The sequence below is a fragment of the Mus pahari genome, chromosome 5 (genome assembly GCF_900095145.1).
Source record: "Mus pahari chromosome 5, PAHARI_EIJ_v1.1, whole genome shotgun sequence".
NCBI classification, from domain to species: domain Eukaryota; kingdom Metazoa; phylum Chordata; class Mammalia; order Rodentia; family Muridae; genus Mus; species Mus pahari.
This window is the reverse complement of record NC_034594.1, coordinates 43,132,197-43,152,140: the sequence shown is the minus strand read 5'-3', so window position 1 is coordinate 43,152,140 and position 19,944 is coordinate 43,132,197. Positions and strand designations below refer to the sequence as shown.

The 19,944-nt window shown below is 42.5% G+C and overlaps 1 protein-coding gene across 3 annotated transcripts in view; it reads left to right on the top strand.

The window, feature by feature from the left end:
• Window positions 1-19,944, top strand: part of Klf7 (Kruppel like factor 7) — an 84,758-nt gene that overhangs the window by 32,761 nt on the left and 32,053 nt on the right. For 2 of the 3 annotated variants that reach the window (XM_029538381.1, XM_029538380.1), the window contains exon 3: window positions 7,670-8,300. In XM_029538381.1, the coding sequence (XP_029394241.1) occupies window positions 7,670-8,300 (631 nt within the window). The remainder of the gene's footprint in view (window positions 1-7,669; window positions 8,301-19,944) is intronic. The other variant, XM_021197875.2, reaches the window with a different exon arrangement.

Below are 19,944 nucleotides of genomic sequence, written 5' to 3'. Positions count from 1 at the left end.
TTCAAGAACCCAGAGCCCAGCTTTGCCCTGATTGTGCGACTTTAGTGTCAAATTCGGAACAGAGTGGTTTGTAGGATTCACGTTATGCATTGCAACTAAAGATCCCTCAGGAGATCAAAGGGGTATTTGAGGATGCTGTACATCGTGTACCCCGGGGGAAGTAATGTCAAAGACACTGTCCTCCTCCCAGGCCTTTAATCTCTTCTCCTTCCTTCCTGCTTCCTCAAGGAAAAATATACAAACAGATATTTTCTTTGTATGCTGGAAATGATTTGGGGAGGAGAAACACTAAAGAGGTTTTGCTATAAATTTCCTAACTTTCGTGTTTGTTTAGAATTAATTTTCACAGCATTGTCTCTCAGAATTTACAAATTGCTAGAGGGAAATGTTTAATTTGGTTTCAGTTCTGGCAACCAGTGGATCTGAGAAAGAGGAGGAATTTCATTGGCTCCAGAACCCTGGTTGTTTTGTGGAGTTCAGCAGTTCTGACAGCAGTGTGTAATACTATTGTACCTATGGGGTATGCTACTGATGTGGGTTTTTCTTTTTTAAACCTAGTAGTTAAAACACAAAGTAAGAGATTTTTACTTGTACCGTATTCTTGCTTACTCGAGTTTTCTAGATAGAATCCACTCCTTTCCAGCTTTCTATGCTAATGTGCTGGTGATAAAAATCAAGAAATGGTAAAAATTGTCTTGAGACTGACTTCCTAAGCTGTAGGAGGTGGATTGTACACTGGTTCATTTGCTCATTCTGCCCTGAAGGATGTTCAGTGTGACTGTGTTCTTCCTCAACCCATTTTAAAATGTTGAGGCCACAGAGTCCGAGTGCTTGGAAATCGAGGTTCTCCCACAGGCTTACTGGGTTTGTCAGTGCTGGCTCTTCTCATCCAGTCACAGAGAAAAAAGGTACCAAGTCTCACTGGTTTTTTCCCATCTTTCAACTCTGACCTAATTTCAAAAGAGTGGAAATATATCAGCATCTTTGATCCTATCTCTTTAAGAGAGAAAACCCATTAAGTTCACACCCATATCAACCTTTATGAATCTTTTTGTTGATTTTAGGAGTTGGATGAATTCTTTTTTGATTAAAAGTCTAAGTATATGCACATCCACAAAGTCTCTGGAAAGAATATTTTAGAAAATGTCTACAGAAAAGGAACCTGATTTCCCTCCCTATCAGTAGCTTGTCTGATATGCTGAATTTCCATTCTGGGGTGTGTCTGAAGGTTTCAAAGCACACACGCAAAACGTGAGTTTTAGGCCCCCCCCAAAAGAAAGAAAAAGGTTGCTCCCCTCTTTTTCTCTGTGAGACTCTTTAGGGACCTTGGCACTGTGGTTAATAGCACGTGGCAAAACCGCATATAATAATTGGCAGGAAGAGGTTCCCATGGGCAGCCAAGTGCAGTTCACCGGTGTGTAATTACCTGGGTGAACATTCTTGCTTGGAACAAAAGTTCACCCCTTCCTTGCCAGGAGCATCGTCATCACTGATGGTTACCACCATTAAGAGCAACACCAGGTCAAGGTCTGATCTCAGAAGAAGCACCACTTTGCATGTTTCAAAAAGTGGGAGGCTGGCTTTCTCCATGTTTCTGCAGCTCTATGTCTTTCTTAAAATCGTCTTATCTCTGTGTAGGCTTAACTCTTGACCCTTTTAGGTGAGGGAAGTGGCATTATTGTGAGGAAGGACAACTGGCAAAAGGACCACAAATGACTATGGATTGATTAGCAAATTACGTATTGACTGCTGGCCTTTTATTTCTTTGACTTTGCATTATTCCAGAAAAATAACCATTAGCAAAGTGCAATTTCTTTTCCTTTTTTTTTTTTTTTTTTAACTTGCCATCTTGGATACATAGATCCAAAGACTTCAGGCTATGTACTTGTCATGCCACAGTTATTAAGTAGTAGCAAAAAATATTTCACCTACGTCTTCATCTCATTTTCAAATTGAGACCCAAAATAAAAATTAAAACTTTTTATGCCCTAGTAGGTTTCGGGAGGGGGTGTGTGGTCACCAGGAGCCTAGGCACTGCACTTTGTGCTTTTAAGATCATAATCTTAAGCATCCAGACACCCCAGCAGTGTGTGTGCACTCAGATGCATTTAGCAGATATGTTTCATTGCCCAGGCTTGGGGAAGAGTGTCTTTCAACATTTGGCAATCAGGCCATTTTCTCAGAACTGTGTTTTGTAGACCAGCCTTCCTGTGGGAGATTGACTCCGTACTGGAATGTGAGTGAAGACTGATTAGTAGGGGGTTAGGTGAAAGACTGCTTCAAGTCTGTGGACTTGGGGAAAGTCAAGACGAAATATGAGTGAGAGAAACCCTTTAGGGAGGTCTTGAGAAGAAATGGTAACAGTTTGCCCTCTGCATTAGTGGGTTAGGGGATAGTTTTTGATACAGTAGGCATGGGTCGAACAAAAGCCATTTGATGACTTTGGCATCATATAACCAAGTATCTTAGATTTCTCTTGAACCCAGGACAGTAACTGCTTACTGCCAGAGGGAGGGGAGTTTTGATGGGCCTATCTGCTACAAGACTGGAATTTTGCTCTTCTCCTTTAACTCTGGTTTCTGGAATTTGTCATAGAAGTAGAGGGTATGGCAGTAACAGGTTTGAAGTCTTTTCTTTTTAAAATACTGTTTTATCATTTTGTGTGTGTGTGTGTGTGTGTGTGTGTGTGTGTGTGTGTGCTAGGAATCACACTCGAAACTCAGGTCATCTGGAATGGCCTCCAGGGCCTTCACCCATGGAGCCTGTTCACCAGTGCATTTTCTTTCTTCTGCTAAAGCCAAGTCTTGGATTATTACCTTTAACAAGCTTGTTTCAACAAGCAAAGGGGCTGTGAAAGCATGAAGCAAGTTATTAGAGGAGCTTTTAGGGCCATAGCTTCGGAGGCAGCTTCAGATGATATTTACTAGGAGACTAGGTAGGGAAGCCATGCATTTCAGAGTTGGGATATCATGGTCTTCACAGAGCTCATCTGTGACTCATAAATATCTGAGAGTCATTTAGCACTTGGAAAGATTCTCAGGTTGATACAATGGATCAAGCCTTAAGTTGTGTTGCTAGGTCAGCCAGGAGAAGCCTCTCTCAGCAAGGTGAGATAGCAGATCAGCATAATTTGTGTCATTAAACTGACACCTGCTGACCCAGACTTGGAGTTTGGTGGCTGGAGTGTCACTGGAATGGAGAGAAACATGTGAACTCTATTCAAATTTATAGCCTAGAGACATGACTAGCTTGCTTACGCTTGCTCTATTTCAGTCTTCCCTTCCCTTCCATGTAACTGACTATAGTAGTATTATCATCACCAGGAAATTATCATTCAGAAAAATACCATTAGCTAGTTTATACACTTCATTTGAATTGCATTGTTTTACTAATATTTTATTGGTCTAAGAGCCATTGTATTTAAATGTCACATCATCTCTTCTAGTCTGTGACAGCTTCTCAGCCTTTCTTTATGGTATATGACCTGGACATTTGTAACCGGCCAGTTGTTTTGTATAATGGATTCTATTTGGGCTTGTCTGATGTTTTCTCATGATTAGATTGGGTTGGTGCATCTTGGGCAGGAATGCCACAGATAATGCAGTACCTCTTTGAACCTATCACACAGAGGGTGCATGTTGTCACTGTTATATTAAGTATGATCACGTGGGTCAGGTGCTATCCACTATCTTTCCCCACTGTGAAGTTGCCATTTTTGTCTTTGGATTTAACGTCTGGTTGGGTGGTTGTCCGCTGAGAGGACAGAAACCTTGTTCTTCCATGTTTGTGTCTTGACTTGAACTTCCATTGATGAGTCTCAATTGTATCATTATTGCTTTGCTGTTTGTCCTGTGGTTGTTTTTAAGTTATTATCAGCCCTTTCCCACATAAATTATAATTTTATGCAAGGAAAAACTGCTCTTTTCCCTCTGTTTAAACATTCATTTATGGTAGCACGGGGTTTTGTTTTATTTGATGGGTTATAATTCATTATCATTAACAAAATTTTCCTTCATTGTCCAGATTTGGCCACTAGGACCCCTTTAACAGCACAGAGTCTTTGCTGCGCCCTCTTCCTTTCTCCCTTATGTTTCCTTATTTTCGGAGTCCATCAGATCTTCTAGGCTTAGTTTACAGTGTTTGCCCCAGTCTGTGAAACAAGTAGCTTTCCAGTCAATTCTGCTGCTCTTTGATGGATAATCATATTTAGGAACCAAGGCTTCTGTGCCATTGCTAGTAGGGTATCTTTACCTTTAATATTTTAGTAAGACAGTGAGGTAATACCTGTATGTATACCTGTACATAATATAAACACATTTCTTTCTGTATTCACCTGTATGTGTGTATAGAATTAATAATATTAAAACCCATGAACACCTAATAGCACCAGTTTCAAATTAAACATTGAAGGCATTGGTTAAAGCAGTCTTACAGATATTTACAAATGGTATTTCAAGTGAACTCTTGGTCTTGGATATAGTTTCATCATAACATTCTCTTTACCTGTAGCATTTTAGTTTCTACATTCTTGACAGGAAATTCTTTAAACTCTTCATCCTAGTTCCTGCTGAAAGTATGACATTTATCTAAGCTACTTATTTATTATTTATTTTTAATGGAGATTACAGGGTCTAGTTTTCTTAAGACAAAAAAATAATAATAATAATCCCTCATAGTAACTGTATGGGGTTTTCTGCACCTCCTGGTTGACAGTCATGGAAGGTACCCTACAAGCTACAGCCTTCCTAAAGCAGCCCAGATTTTAGAAACTGCGTTATTTCCTTGTTCCTAGTACAGAGACTCCTTGGAGGCAAAGCCTGGTGTACTGAGAAAGCTATTTTTTTTTTAAATCCTTCTATAATAGTGTCTGAATGTATTTAAAATATTCCAGCTTCTCAGAATGTGCAGTATGAAGGGATCTGAGCCTCATACCAATCCATTTATTTCACATCTTTGAATTGAAATCTGTATAAATAGACAGGGTATAGTAAAGCTCTCTCCGCAGACAACAGTCACTAGGTGTGTCACATTAATCCTTGAACAGGAGACAGAGAACTGCCCCAAGGACATCCACTAACCCATGACTCAGCTGACTTTTACCTGGAGCATGTCCGCCTCTCAAAGTTCTTTGGGCAAAAGGGCAAGAAACATTCTTGATTCTGATTGTATATTCAAAGCCATGTTTTAGTGGTCATTTCTAAAACTGCCTGCCTCAGCAAGATGGGCCATACTCTGCACTGTAATGGAAACCTCAGTAAATTTAAAGGGCTTGATACCCATAAAGTCTGTCATTTGATCACAAAGAAATAAAACCAGGAAACAGTAATAGATATCTAGAAAAAAAATCTCCAAATATCTAGACATTAACGTACCTTTTATTCGCTCCCAGCAATGATGGATTCCTCTACTGAACCAGCTATAAAATAATAAGCATAACAGAAAAACAGTGAAGGTGCTGGAGAGCTAAGAGAAGCAAATAGATTTTGATGGAAGAGGAAGGGAACTAACTCTACAGTTATACTCCAGGTTTTTCTTTTTGTTTTTCTAATCTTCACTAGGTGTGGAGGGTGAGGCAGTTGCTGGGGTAACTGACTTCTGAGAAGTGGAGGAGATATAATGGCCACAGCAGTAGTGCACAGTCATCACACCCTTGATAAACACCAAGTACCTGTTGGGTGCCAGGCACTGTATGTAGTGGGGAAACAGCTTAAGGGGGCAGAGTGGGCTTAATAGCTTCAAGATTAGAATTTTATAACACAGAAGTGAATCTACTAGGGTGCTGACTGAGGGCTTCCACGGTGAAAAGAAGGTGATAAAATTCACAGCAATTAGGTGGAGAACAAAAGGTTCAGACATAGGATTCGGAAAGGGCTCCAGCAAAGGGTATTGCAAATTCTAGACCCGAGAAGGTGGCAGTTTGTATTTAAAGTGCCTGGAAGGCCCAAGCCAGATATTTGTTTAGTCGGTAACTAAAGTCAGAACTTAGTTTTCAAATAAGCCTTCCATGGTGAGCGCCGCCACATTTAGACAGTGGAGAGTTCCTTACTCGCTGACCCCTTAACAACTTAGGGGTGCATTTGCTATCACCCCACTTTGTGGATTCTTGCCACTTTCAGCTTCTGACTGCTGCTCTGCGCCTACATTGCATGCATCTATGATCACATCTTTATCATATAGATCGCCGAGCCTTGCTTCAGGCATGGTATTGTATGAATACTTGTAATGTGAATGTTGAGCGAATATGGAAACTGTTCATTAGCTCATGCCTCACTACATACCAGCAGCGAAGCCCAGAGCTGATTTTTTTTTTTTTTTTTTTTGGTTAGGATTCTGGTTCTTATTCAGAAATGCAAAGACTTACCTGAAGTCTGACTAAAAACTGGTTGGCTTAAGTGTTACCAAAATAGAATCCTTGACAGACACAACATGACTTGGTATATCATCAGAATATGTTCTGAACAGAATAGCTTCCTATAGCCAGCACACTGGCTGGTTCGAAGCATCATCGTGGAGGCAGTGAATCTGGAGCTAGTCATATTTTGAATTGCCATTAGCATTTCTTTTTTGAAGCCTTTAGAAGAGGGTGGAAGTGAGGTGATTGCGCAAGTTAGCAATGCCCTTTTATGTAAGAGTTTGGAGTAGCAAAATGGGGAACTTTGAAATACAAACTTACATTTGACCACGTCCTTACCATTTTGCAAGGACTTATTTAGCACCTTGGTCGAAGATTTTTTTTTTTACTAAAACTAAACTTTGTTGGCTCCTCTCTATTTACCAGGTGAAAGGTTTATGCTGTGCTTTGTAATCTTACATCTTTTCTAGCTCCTTTACTTGCTATTTAGGTCAGGCTGGCCAGAGACTCAGATCTGCCTGTCTCTGACTCCTGAGTACTGGGATTAAAAGTATGCTCCGCCACACCCAGCCCCTCTGATATGTCTTAATTGCCGTCTTGGAACGAACTTAGGATTGTCAGAGGTGCTAAGCAATCATAATGAGATCCATGCCCCTTGCCACACAGTGGAGAGCAACTGCATTTGTTATGGGGTACTAGATGGATAATAGGGGTTTTTGTCTTAGTCTCATGGATTTTATAATAGACATTCTGTAGAATGATATCTATTCCTTGTAGTCATGGAATCCAGGCCCAACCCAAGGCAGGGCTGGCTCTTGGCTGATGGCTTCACATGTTGCTTCTTTGTTTAGCTCTGGTTTTCTGTGCAGATCAATTCGTAAAGCTGTCTTAGTTTTGTGACTTAAACCAAGTCTGTTTTGAGGATTGAGATGGGGCCATGAGCAGTCTTTCTATTTGCATCGTGCTTCCATGGAATCCTAGGAATGTTTGCAGTGTCTTACCTGCTGGACTGATAGAGTGGAACAAGACCAGGATTTAGATGTTGGGGTTCTATGGATTTTGCAAGTGTAAGGTAGTTCTGGGGCCCTGGGTTTCTCTCTGCAACAGTGGTTCAAGTCATTCCATGTGGCCCTGCTGAACTCTTTAGAAATACTCAAAGAGTAAATACCAAAGCATCAGGCCCATAGGCAAGAAGAGCATTTCAGACACTAGCCATGAACATCTTCTCTGTCTTTCCCTGTTTGCCTGTCAATGTATGCATGGCGTCTTGGTTTCCTTTACCTCTGATGGTTACTTCTCTCCTTCCTTCCTCCACAGACATGCCTTGAGTTGGAACGCTACCTCCAGACAGAACCCCGGCGGATCTCTGAGACCTTTGGTGAGGACTTGGACTGCTTCCTCCACGCTTCTCCTCCCCCGTGCATTGAGGAGAGCTTCCGGCGCCTAGACCCCCTGCTGCTCCCAGTGGAAGCCACCATTTGCGAGAAGAGCTCCGCAGTGGACATTTTGCTCTCTCGGGACAAGTTGCTGTCTGAGACCTGCCTCAGCCTCCAGCCAACCAGCTCTTCTCTAGACAGCTACACAGCCGTCAACCAGGCCCAGCTCAACGCAGTGACCTCATTAACGCCCCCCTCATCCCCTGAGCTCAGCCGCCATCTGGTCAAAACCTCACAGACTCTCTCAGCCGTGGATGGCACAGTGACGTTGAAACTGGTGGCCAAGAAGGCTTCCCTCAGCTCAGTGAAGGTGGGAGGGGTGGCGGCGGCGGCAGCCGTGACACCAGCTGGAGCAGTTAAGAGTGGACAGAGCGACAGTGAGCAAGGAGGGGGAGGGGCTGACACATGCCCTGAAAACAAGAAGAGGGTCCATCGCTGTCAGTTTAACGGGTGCCGGAAAGTTTATACAAAAAGCTCCCACTTAAAGGCCCACCAGAGGACTCACACAGGTAGTGGTACAAGTTGGCCGCAGGTCATTTCTTCCTCTTTTGGGTGTTCCCTTTGTGGCGGGATGGGCTTCTCTTATAAGAAGTTATCTTCATGCTCACTGGAGGGTACAGAGAGGCAGGAGGGAAATGGAGTGACTCACTTCCAACCCTAAGTTCCAGCACAGGACATGGATTTGTCATTGCCTGGCTGAGGAGAGAGCTAGTTTCAGAGGCATTGCCAACCCCAGCAGAGAACCAGGCCATCCTGAGTCTAATGGAAGGTGGGGGTGTGCAGTGGTAGGACTCACAGACCTATGTGGCATTCCCCAGTCCCTCCATACTGGCATTTGCCATAGTTTTGTGAGTGTGTCTCTGCAGGTTTGATCAACATTACAAGTTGAAGGGCTACATTTCAAAGCATTCACAGTTAAACAAGGTAGCCAGGACGTCCCTGTTCAATCTTTTCCCGGCATCCCTGATTTTTTATCAAAGTCACCAACAGCAGGAGGGTTTCAGAGTTCATTAGATGTGATCATTCTATAATTAATTGGCATCTCCTCTTTTGCATTGTTCTCTGGCGCGTGCTTTATGGGGAGATGGCAGAATTGCTTTTTAATGAGCTTGTTACCGGGAAGAAGTTGCTAAAGTGATTATATTGCTCTATGTGTGTGTTGGGGGGGGGGGAAGGAAGGGTGGGGAAGGAAGGACGACTGGGGGACTATATATTCCACTTAGAATTTCTGTGCTGATCCCAAGGAATCGTACTGGTCTTTAGGGCAGTGGGACTATTTGGGAGTGAGGGGTTCACACAGCAAAGAAGGAAATAGCCATTTTCCTTGAGACTGTCTTTGTTTTCAGCTCTGGGGTTGGAGCTTGGGGTGATGTTTCTTCTCGGTCGGCTAATGTGCCACTAGGAGCAATGACTGGGATCGGTGGTTTTTAAGTGAGTCGATAACAGTGTATCACTTGTATGGTCCTTGTGTACTGTGTAGGGAGACTCCCCAGTGGTATTAGAGAGAACGTGTTCTCAGGGTAAGTGGGTGATGGCCTATGAGGGAAGAGATGTGCCTGGGGTCAGATATGGTAGTGTAGGCCTTTCAGTCCCAGGACTTGAAAGGCAGAAACACGTGGCTAGATCTCTATGAGTTCTAGGCCAGTCTTATCTACTTAAGTGAGTACCAGTCAGCAAGGGCCACATAGTGACACCCTGCCTAAAACCACAACCAAGCCATCCAACCTGGGTTTGGGATGGGGCATGGGGGCATAGTGGCATGGTGATGGTGGATGTTGTACTCTGTGTCACCAAGGAAGTTGCCTTGGCTAATAAGTCAGACAACCTGGGTTCTGTTTCTAGCTCTGCCACTGACTAACTCTGTGACTATGTGTCTATTGCTTGAGCCCTGTTTTCCATGTTTGTCAAACAATATGGCCCTGATGTTTGGGTGGATGGACCCTGTGATGTCTTTGTGAGATGGTGAACGGTGTTCCTGAGGGAAAATGAATCCTGTGTGAGCAGATGCCATAGGCTTCAACATCAGGGATACTCTCGTGCAATGAAGAGGACTTATATTGCTTCCTATGTCTTGACTTAGGCATACACCACTAGGACTGAGCTGAAAGCTCTGTGTGGCTCTTGCTAGGTTTGGGCAGTTGTCTCCCTAGCACAGCTGTTGCATCTCATAGCCCATCTTCAGATTCCTATCTGAATCTGAGCTCAAGTTCTCCAGTTTGACACACCAAAGTCAATGCTTCCTTGTGTTGTCTGCCCTTTCCCTTGATACCGTTCTAAACTTTCAACTTTTCTTTCTTTCTTTGTTGAGTCAGAGAAGAAAGTAATAACAAGATGCTACAGTACCTCCAGATGACGATACACAACTCACTCCTCCTGTGCCCTAAGGAAACCAGACAAGGCAAAATTAAGCAAGAATGTTGAGATGTGCTGGGTTGTGAAAGACATGGCAGTAGATAGATACCTTTCTGAACTTTTGACACTAAACAGGCTCCCTCTTGTGTAGGAGCTCAGCAGCTCTGAGGAACAGAGATTTGGGGAGTGGTGGGTAAAATTCCAGGCCATTTTCTTCTTTCCACCTGTTACCCCAACAGAGATGTCCAGATGGTAACTGGTGATTGGTGTGTTATTTGGGCGTTTGTTCTTTGAGACTGTCTACTGAGAGTATGTACCAAGGTGGAGCTTGATATGCACAGCTCCAGTAACTACTTGCTTTGTGATGGATACAAGTGCCAAGATCCCTCTCAACAGGATTTACCAACTTGTCTTGTCAGTGTGTATTATGAGAAAGGCAGTATTGAGTAGCAGTTAAGAGCCATGCGCTATAGCCAAGTCCACTTGGGTTTGTGTTCTGTCTCTACTAGACTTATGACTCGCATAAATTAGTTCCTCTGAGCTTCAGTCTCCTCATCTATAAAGAAAGATAACTATGTCCATATAACAGATAGTTTCCAAGGTTGAATAAGCAGTTCTCTTGGCAGGTCATAGTAGCTCATTAACAGTAGTCGTGGAGTTGTTTTGTTATTATTACTGCTGTAGTGGTTTGGGTTATTACTCTTGATGTTGACACTGGTTATCAATAACTGAGTGAGACAGCTTTATGCAAACTTAAGATCTAGAGATGAGTCGGTTGGCTAGAGATAGAGAAAGGTTGAATATCATTGACCACAAACCCAAAATGTTCCAAGCCCTTAACACTCTTTTTTAGTGTGTTTGTGGGGGTTCCAGGTATGTGCACACACATGGATGCCAGAAGTCAATATTCAGTGCCTCCCTCAATCTCTTTCCCATCTTAGTTTGTGAGGAACTCTCTTATACTGAACATGAAGCTCACTGATTGTCTAGGCTCTCTGGCACAGTGAGTGTTTAGGATCCTCCTGTCTCCACTTCTCCAGCTTTAGGATTATAGACATACTCTGCCATAGTTGGTATTTATGTATTTATTTATTCATCCATCCACCCATCCATTCACTTATTTATTCCTTATTTTCTTATTTACCTACTTCCTTACTTATTTATTTACCTACTTACTTATTGAACATAGATTCTTTTCTCATACAATACATCCTAACCAAAGTTTCCACTCCTCCCAACTCTCCCTCTACCTCTCCTCTCCCCTAAATCTGCTCCCCCTCCCGCCCGCCATTTCCCTTCAGAATGGAGCAGGCCTCTTGGAGACAACAACTAAACACAATGAAACAAGATACAGTAAGACAAGGAAAAAGCCTCCATAAGGAGACTGTACAAGGCAACCCAATAGGAGGAAAATAATTCCAAGAGCAGGCAAAAGAATCAGAGATATCCCGACTCCCACTGTTAGGAGTCCCACAAAAGCACCAAGCTTACAGCCATAATTTATATGCAGAGGGCCTGATGCATACCCACGCAGTCTCTGTGATTCCATATGAGCCCTGTTTAGTTGCTTCAGTGGACCATGTTTCCACTGAATCATGGAAAGTAAGATTTTGGTGTCTTCCATCCCCTCTGACCTTTGTCATTTTTCCTCCCCCCTTTCCTCTGGGTTCCCGGAGCTTTGAGAGAATGGAGCCCATGGAGACCTCTGATTTAGATTCTCTCCTCATAACTGCTAGCTGTGTGTCTCTGCATCCTCTCCAGTCTGCTGCTGGTCTCTGATGAGGACAAGGTGCCATCTGAGGATGGCAGACTATCGTTAAGAATCATCTCATCCATTCTTTTTTGTGGTTGCTGAAGATCAGAACTCAGATCCTCATGCTTCTTCTGTGGTAAACACTGAACCAGTAGTCATCTCTGCTGACCCTCTGCAAATTTATTTGAGATTCCTATTTGACACCACAAGTAGACAGTTCCACACCTGACTATTTACACAAAGAATGGTCAAAATGCAGGTAAATCAAAAAATGCTATAAAATATTGCTTTCGGGCTATGTATGTAAGGTGTTCATGAGACTAAAGTAATTCGTGTTTGAACTGAGTCTTATGCCCAAGATACTTCATCATGGTTATTCCAAGACCAGAAAATACAATGTCTCTGACGTTTCTGCACCCAAGCATTTGGAAGAAGTACATTCATAGTCAAGTGAGTTTTCTTATCTTACTCCAGTGACTGATGTGTTCCCTGGGGAGGGATGATGCTCATGCATGCCAGGGTGCAGAGTTAAACTGTCCTTGCACGCTCTAGCCTATGGAAATTGACAGGGATGTAGAACAAGGCTTTCCTAAGATAGCAAGAGAAGCAGCCACTCTCCATCCTACAAGAGTCTTCTAGGTCTACACTGTCCTGGAAGACAAGCATGGTAAAAGAAGAGGGGCCAGTGCTGTAAGAAAGAGAAATGCATGAGAAGTGTGGCAGGAGTAGGGATGGAGGATGGGAGAGGGAATATGAATTAATTTGGATTAAATGGATGGGAATCAAGTATTTATTTGGAATTGGTGTGAATGGGGCACATGGGGAACTGAAAACAAAGGCGCTAATTTATGTGCTGTGGATGAACTAAGTAATGAAAAAAGCATGAAGGGTAAAATCAGATTAAGTGCCTACATATAAAGGGAATGGGCTGGAGAAAGCTTAAGGGCATGGGTAGATGGCAGTGGGACCTGGGGTGGGAGAGTCTGCTTGCTGATAGAAGTAGTGTAGAGGGGAGAGCGCTGGCCAAACATCGAAATGAAGTTTAAAAATGGGCTATGGATGGATCCAGGCAAACTATTCAAGGATAAGATTCACTCCAAGTCAGTGGAAATATATCTTATTTTTATGGTGTTTGGGGATAGAAAAAGACCTTATGAAAAGAATCCCAGAGAAAGGAGAGATACTGGCTCTAGAGTTCATATATGTGTATATATGTGTGTGTGTGTATACAGTTATATAATTGTATGGTAGTATGTTGCAAAGGAGACATAATTGGGAAATGAAATGAAATAAAATAAAACATGTGAGCCTCTGTCTTCTCCACATAAAGACAATACATTTTTGGCGATAGGGATTTGCTCACATTGAGGAATTTTAAAAATGTTATTCATTAAGTCTTTATATAGATGAGATTTAGTGGCTGGAAAAACACTCACTCTTCTTTTTTTTCTTCCTCTTTGGCTGTTTTTGAAAATGCTGAGTTCTGCAAAGTTTTTGGCCCAAAGCATATCAGGCAATAAGATGTATGGGGTTTGGGGGGTTGTTTTTTGTTTGTTTTATTTTGGGGGGTGGGGTTTTTTTGTAACAGATGATGTTCAAGTTGGTAAATTGGGCCTAAATACTGTTTTCTAAAGGAGGAGAAGTTAGAGATGGGATCCAGGGTTGAGGGGCAAGAAGGTGAGACGGAATGGGGTGACAGGGACATTGAGAAGGATCTTGGAAGAGGGAGGTGTGTGTACATGATGGCGTGTAATTAATTCAGCTTTTCAGTAGTCATGACATTGTAGGCCTTTGATGCCCCCTTTTCTGATATGTGATATACTTTCTCAATTATTGACTCTTTGTTGTCATAGCTTTCCCTATCCTGTCTACAACTAGCACATTTGAATACCAGGGACCTTTACACCCGGTGTTTAAGAAAATCACCCCAGAATGTTCATTTTCAGCAGCACACAATCTGTAAGATGTGAGTAGTCTTATGCACAGAGACAAAGCTGTTTTTCCCATTTCTCCCTGGTCACTTCTCAGAAGAAATGACTTTGTCGGAAGAGTTCTGTGTGCACGAGACAGCATTTCTTGTTTGGAGATTCACAGAAAGGCATGTCCGAGTTCAGAGTGTTCAGAGTGGACTTATGCAGACAAAGTCAATGCAGAGACCAGCAATTAAATCTTGGTTTCTGGGTCACTCGTTGGCAGATATGAAGGGGCCCCGCTCTCTTGGGTGTTCCTTGGAGAATTCTTTCTGTGGGATGGGAGTGCTGGGAGGGAGGTATTTAATGTACAGAAGGAGATAGGTTTTGCATTGAGGAGTGTAACAGGATGCTTTGCAGCTGAGGGAACACAAGAGTGAAGTTAGTTTTAGCACTTCAGTCTACTTTGGGGAAGTTTTAATTGAAGTCAAGAGGTGATAGATATTTCAAACAAAGGGACAAGTGTGGATGTTTGGGAGATAAACAGAAGTAATTTTAATATACATATAATATACATAAATTATACATAGTGAAAGTTCTTTAAAATTTGAACATAATTTGTTTATTTACTTGTTCAACAGGCACCTTAAAAGTACCACTGTGCGCCAGGCCTTGTTCACACGCATCTTTTATAAATATGATCCTGATCCTTTCAGTTCCCATGTTAAATGGGTATTGTCTTGATTTACATATGAAGAAATGAAATAATCAGAGAGGTCAGATCATTTTTTTCAGCATCACACAGCTCACAGATGATTGGGCAAGGATTCGAATCAAGAAACAGTGCTCAGGTCTCAGTTTTTAACTTCATGCTCTAATGACAAGGGGAAGTAAGATTTTCTTCATAAACCTTTCCTTAAGAGGAGATAGAAACATAGTTTAAATATAGATGGACAAGGAAAATACCTTTAAAAATTGTTAAAGGAGTTAGGGCCACCTTACATATACTTCTTCTTTTTAGGCACCTGGGACTCGGAACAAGGAAATAGCAAAGCTAGCTACTGTCATTATGATCATTACCATCTTTGTCTTTAGGATTAAGGGGATTAAAACAGTAAGAATTAATCACTAACCCTGCGGGGGAAACTGAGGGCTAGAAAGGGAAACTGAGAGTGTAGGCTATGCCATCCTCCATCCCCACGGGCAGAGTCACAGTGGGACCTGTGGGTTTTCATTCAAGGCAACAGTTGCCTTGCTTCCTCTATTTGTTCTTCAGCTGTCTGTCCCTCAAGTGGGTACGACCTGTGCTGACAGTACCTGCTGTGCTTGCTGCTGTGACTGAACACCTGCCAGTGTAAGGAGGAAAGAGTTTACTGTGGCTGCTAGTTTCAGGGATAGCCCCTCATGCCTGCAAGACGGCTGATCATCCCGTGACTGCAGTCAGGCAGTACAGAGACACGCGTTTGGGGATTCATACTTTCTCCTTTCTTTTCAGTCTGGCACTCCTGGCTCGTGGAGTGGTGCTGGCCGTGTTTAGGTCTTCCCACCTGTTAGACATCTAGGAAATGCCCTCCACCAGCACACTTAAGAGATTTTTCAACCTTGAGACAATGCCAAATCCCGTGAAGTTGAGAATCAAGTCTACCTGTCACTTTGCCCACAGGTGTGAGGCACCATGCCACTTAGTCACCATCAGTGAACAGGGAAGGCCATTCTGAGGAATCTTTTGGGAGGAATTGGCAGTGAATGGGCAAGGGCTTTATCAACAGGAAGAGGCAGCATGGAAGATTCGGGATTAAAAAGTCACTTTTCCCTTTTTGCATGGGATGTTTAGTGATGCTGTTCATGCTTTTAAATGACAGGAATGTTATAATACACTAATTTATATAAATAGAAGACCTAATTCAAGGTCAGGCATATCAGCAGGATAAAATTAAATACCTCAGCATCAATCTGCAGGGGGCCTATTGGCCCACTTTCAACTGCCTCCTGCTGTCGATAGGATTCCTTTGAATTTGTACAATAGCCACTGAAATAGGGACAATTTAAAGACATTAAAGGGGCCTTTAAGTTGCTAAGACACATGGCTGCTAATGACATTTATCCATGTGTTGAGGCAGAAACTCATTTAGGCCTCTATTATGGGATGGGAAGCAGAATAGGGGTTAAAGGCTGAGTTTACAAGGGGGGAGAGTTTAATAGTCTGCATTTAGTAGACTTGGAGCTTGAAACGAAGATGTATGAAATGAGGTGATAGGAAGCAGTTAATGGGATAATTTTATGATTCTGAGAAATCTAGACTTCACCACATGATAATCTAGTAACATGAAATCTCTAAACATTTATGAAGATAAATTTATGTAAACACATGTTGGGTAGAATGGTTTAAACTCAGCATATACACAATAAGCACATTAATTTTATCATTATACTTATAGTAATAAATACAGGCTTTGTGGGATGCTTATTGCAGATGTCCTTTTTGTGGATAATTGGTGTTCACACAGTAAATAAGTATGTTAAAATAAAGGAACCAAAAAGAGAGAAACATGAAATTAATCAGTATTTTATTGCTCTACTAGAAGTTCTTCCTTACTCTCATCTCTGAGAATATGTCTCTTCTAGACCAGAAGCCTAAAATTTTTGAATTGGGACCCTCTTCCCCTGGGAGAGTACAGAGCTGCCTCGTGTTTTGTTACAGGAAGCATAGGAAGACCATAGTGCTCATAGCCCTCCTCTAACGATGTCGGCAAGTGAAGTGGTGCTCTGTAAGGAGTAGAAGTTAAGGGATTAAGGGGCTCTTATGGGACCTTGCTGGCGGTGGGCAAGAGATTTTATAAGTCTCCTGGACTCCTGAAGCTGAGCAATAATGAAGTGATTCTGTTTGAATTAGGAAAAAGAGTTGAACCTTAAAAACAATTAGAGGACAACAACAAATAACTTGGACCTTTTCCTGAAAGTGAAAAGATGACAGACGAAAGGATTCCTGTAACACAGCGTGTCTTTGGGGGAATGTGTGTGCACATGTTCTATACACACATGTGTGGAGGCCAAAGGACAACCTCGGGAAGCTTTCAATCTTGTTTTGAAGGCAGGATCTCTCACTGTGAGCCGAGGCGGGCTGATTAGACTAGGCTGGCCTCGAACTCAGAAATCCGCCTGCCTCTGCCTCCTGAGTGCTGGGATTAAAGGCGGGCGCCACCACGCCCGGCTCAACCTTGTTTTGAAGGCAGGATCTCTCACTGTGAGCCGAGGCGGGCTGGTTAGACCAGCCTCATCTTCCTGTCTCTTCCACCCAGTACTGTCAGGTCAAGTGTACCCCACCACAGCCAACTTTTTCTGTGGGTGCTGGGTTGGAACTCCGATCCTCAAGGTTGCAGAACAAGCATTGAGCTGACTAAGTCGGATGAAAAGTTCATAGTTTGGTTTTGGTGGTTGTTGTTCTAGAGGGAAGATATATTACTGTGTGTGTGTGTGTGTGTGTGTGTGTGTGATAGTAGTTGACCTCTTCCCTTTCCTCGCCCCTTGCTGCCCCCTCACTTGTCTAATTCGTGTACCCATGTGTTGCTCTCTGCGTTCATGTCTCTGAGTGTGTGCCTGTGTTGTGTGTGTAAGTAAACTAGATGGTGCACAAGTGACCTCTTGATTCTCCTGATCACCCTGTGTTGTCCAACCATCCCTTCTTTAGACTCCCCCCACTTACCACCCCGCCCAGGCTTTCTCTGTCACATATGTGTTCATACTTAAGCCTAGGTTCCACACATGAGGGAAAACATGCAGTGTTTGTCTGGGTCTGGTTGGTTTCATTCTATTTAGTTAATTTTCATCTAGTGGAAGTTACAGTTGAAGCCTTGACAGGGCATCACTGGGAAACCAGCTTTTCATATCAAGGAGTTCTGAGGAGCCCCAGGAATTGCTTGGGGATCTGGGCCTTCATGCTGACTAGACACATAGAAAGCTTGACCCTTCTCATCCAGACAGTTCCTAATGGGAGCAAACTGAAGGCCCCCGGAAGTCTGGTTTCCTCAAATCTCAGTTCCTTTCTTCTGCACTCCCTACCCAAATACCTGAGACAAAGCCCTTGGTCCCCTCCTCCCGTTCTCTTTGTAGCCTTCTGTAAATTAGGATCCAGTATCAGTGAATAAGGTTGACTGGTGGCTTACATGTAACTGGCCATTACATGTAACAATTTCTTCTTTTAATTTTTTGTTTGTTTGTTTTTTGTTTTTTTGAGACAGGGTCTCTCTCTGTAGCCTTGGCTGTCCTGGAATTCACTCTGTAGACCAGGCTGGGCTCGAACTCAGAAATCCGCCTGCCTCTGCCTCCCAAGTGCTGGGATTAAAGGCGTGCGCCACCACGCCCGGCTCTTCTTTTAATTTTTAAAATTCTCAGTTATAGGAGATTATAGAATATGAAGAGTCACTAAGTCAGTTGGGAGACATGATGGATGGATGGATTCGAATTGACTCCATTCTTCACCATTCTTCTCTCTGGGTTCTCTGTCTTTTCCTAAGAGTAGCTTCTCTCCAGTTTTGTGTACAGATAATATATTGGCATGGCAATTATCATACTAAATGTTAGTGGAGACATGACCATTAAAATAATCAAACAGCAGCAGCTTTTAAGGTGTTCGTTATTCGCTGAGGCAAAGCTGGGGTTAGCCTCCATTGGTACAGTGCTATTGCTCTCAAGCACTCAATGCTATTGCCTTCGAGCTTATGATGCATGAGGCTCAAACCTTCAGGTAAACGGAGATGGAGGTCAAGAAATAACCCATTGACAGTTCCTTACAGAGTCTAGATACAGTCTTGTCCTAGGCCAAGCCTCTTTGAAAGGCCTTCTCTTTTGACCTGTGTCTTCCCCTTTCTCTCCTCTAAGATTGAGTCTGCACTCAGGTAAGATCTCTTTTATTTGTGTTCACAAATTAAAGCGCGTTTAAAATCTGAACCTCTTCTATGTTATGAACAAGTCACTTAGCATCATAACAGATACTCTGGTGTCTTTTGTTGTTTCTGCCTTCACAATGTATCCATGATGAACACTAAATATATGGAAACCAGGGAAGAGGTGCATTCTGTTCTCAGGAACTTATGCTTCAAAATTCCCAGGCGTATTGGGACAAAACAGTCCACCTATTTCACCAGATGCACTAAAGATCATAAAGGATGTCAGTCTTTTTGTTGCATCCAAGAAGGTGGATCTCCCCTCCATATGGGAAATTGTCTAGTTAGGCGTGCTATTCTTTCTAACACCATCCTTTGGAGCCCTCGGTTCCATATCAAGGGAGTCTGAAAGAAAGACTATGCATTGTTCTTAAATCTACATCATGCCAAAGGGGGAAGATCCTAGAATTCTGACAGGCACCCTGAGAAAAGTAGAACTGTCCAATGTTTGATGGTGGATAGAATATAAGGGGAAGGTTCACTGTGGTATATGTTCCACTGAATACCAACATCAAGTATAACAGGAAATATATTTTAGAATAACCGTAGAAAATACATATTAAAAGTTTTTCTGTATTATTTGTATGTTCACGGAGTTCCATGTCACCTCAGTGGGATTCATTGCTTGGTTATGAACTGATAACATGGAAGTAGAAGCTTCTCTACAGTGGGATACACAGCATCCTTCACTCCACTCGACTTGTAGGAAGGAAATAATGATTGCTCATATTGAATTCGCAATTGCTCATGAGCCTGTTGAAACTAGTATTGGTATTTTAGAAAGAGCAACAAAAGATACATCTCCCTTCTGTGATACAGGTAATAAGACATTTTATGTTCCTAGTGTTCAGGAAAGCATCAGAAAATCAATATGAATAAATTCAAGTACAGAGAGGATCCGACCTATTTGAAGATGCAGAGCAAGGCAATGTTAGCACGTATTATAAACACCTTTATTCCACTTGTATGCAAACACTTGCATGTAGAAAAGGTTTCATAGGTTCCTTAGACATTTGGGCCCAGGGAGAAGTGCTGGCTTTTCTTTTTCTTCATTCTTTGTTGTTGTTGTTTAGCGTTTCAAGGCTTATAGCTAAACTGATTTTGAAACTAAATACTGTCATTACAGAAGATTTTTTTTTTCCTGAGTTCTTCCAATTTCTCTGGGGACAAAATAATGGTTGCTTGAAGCAGAGGAGAA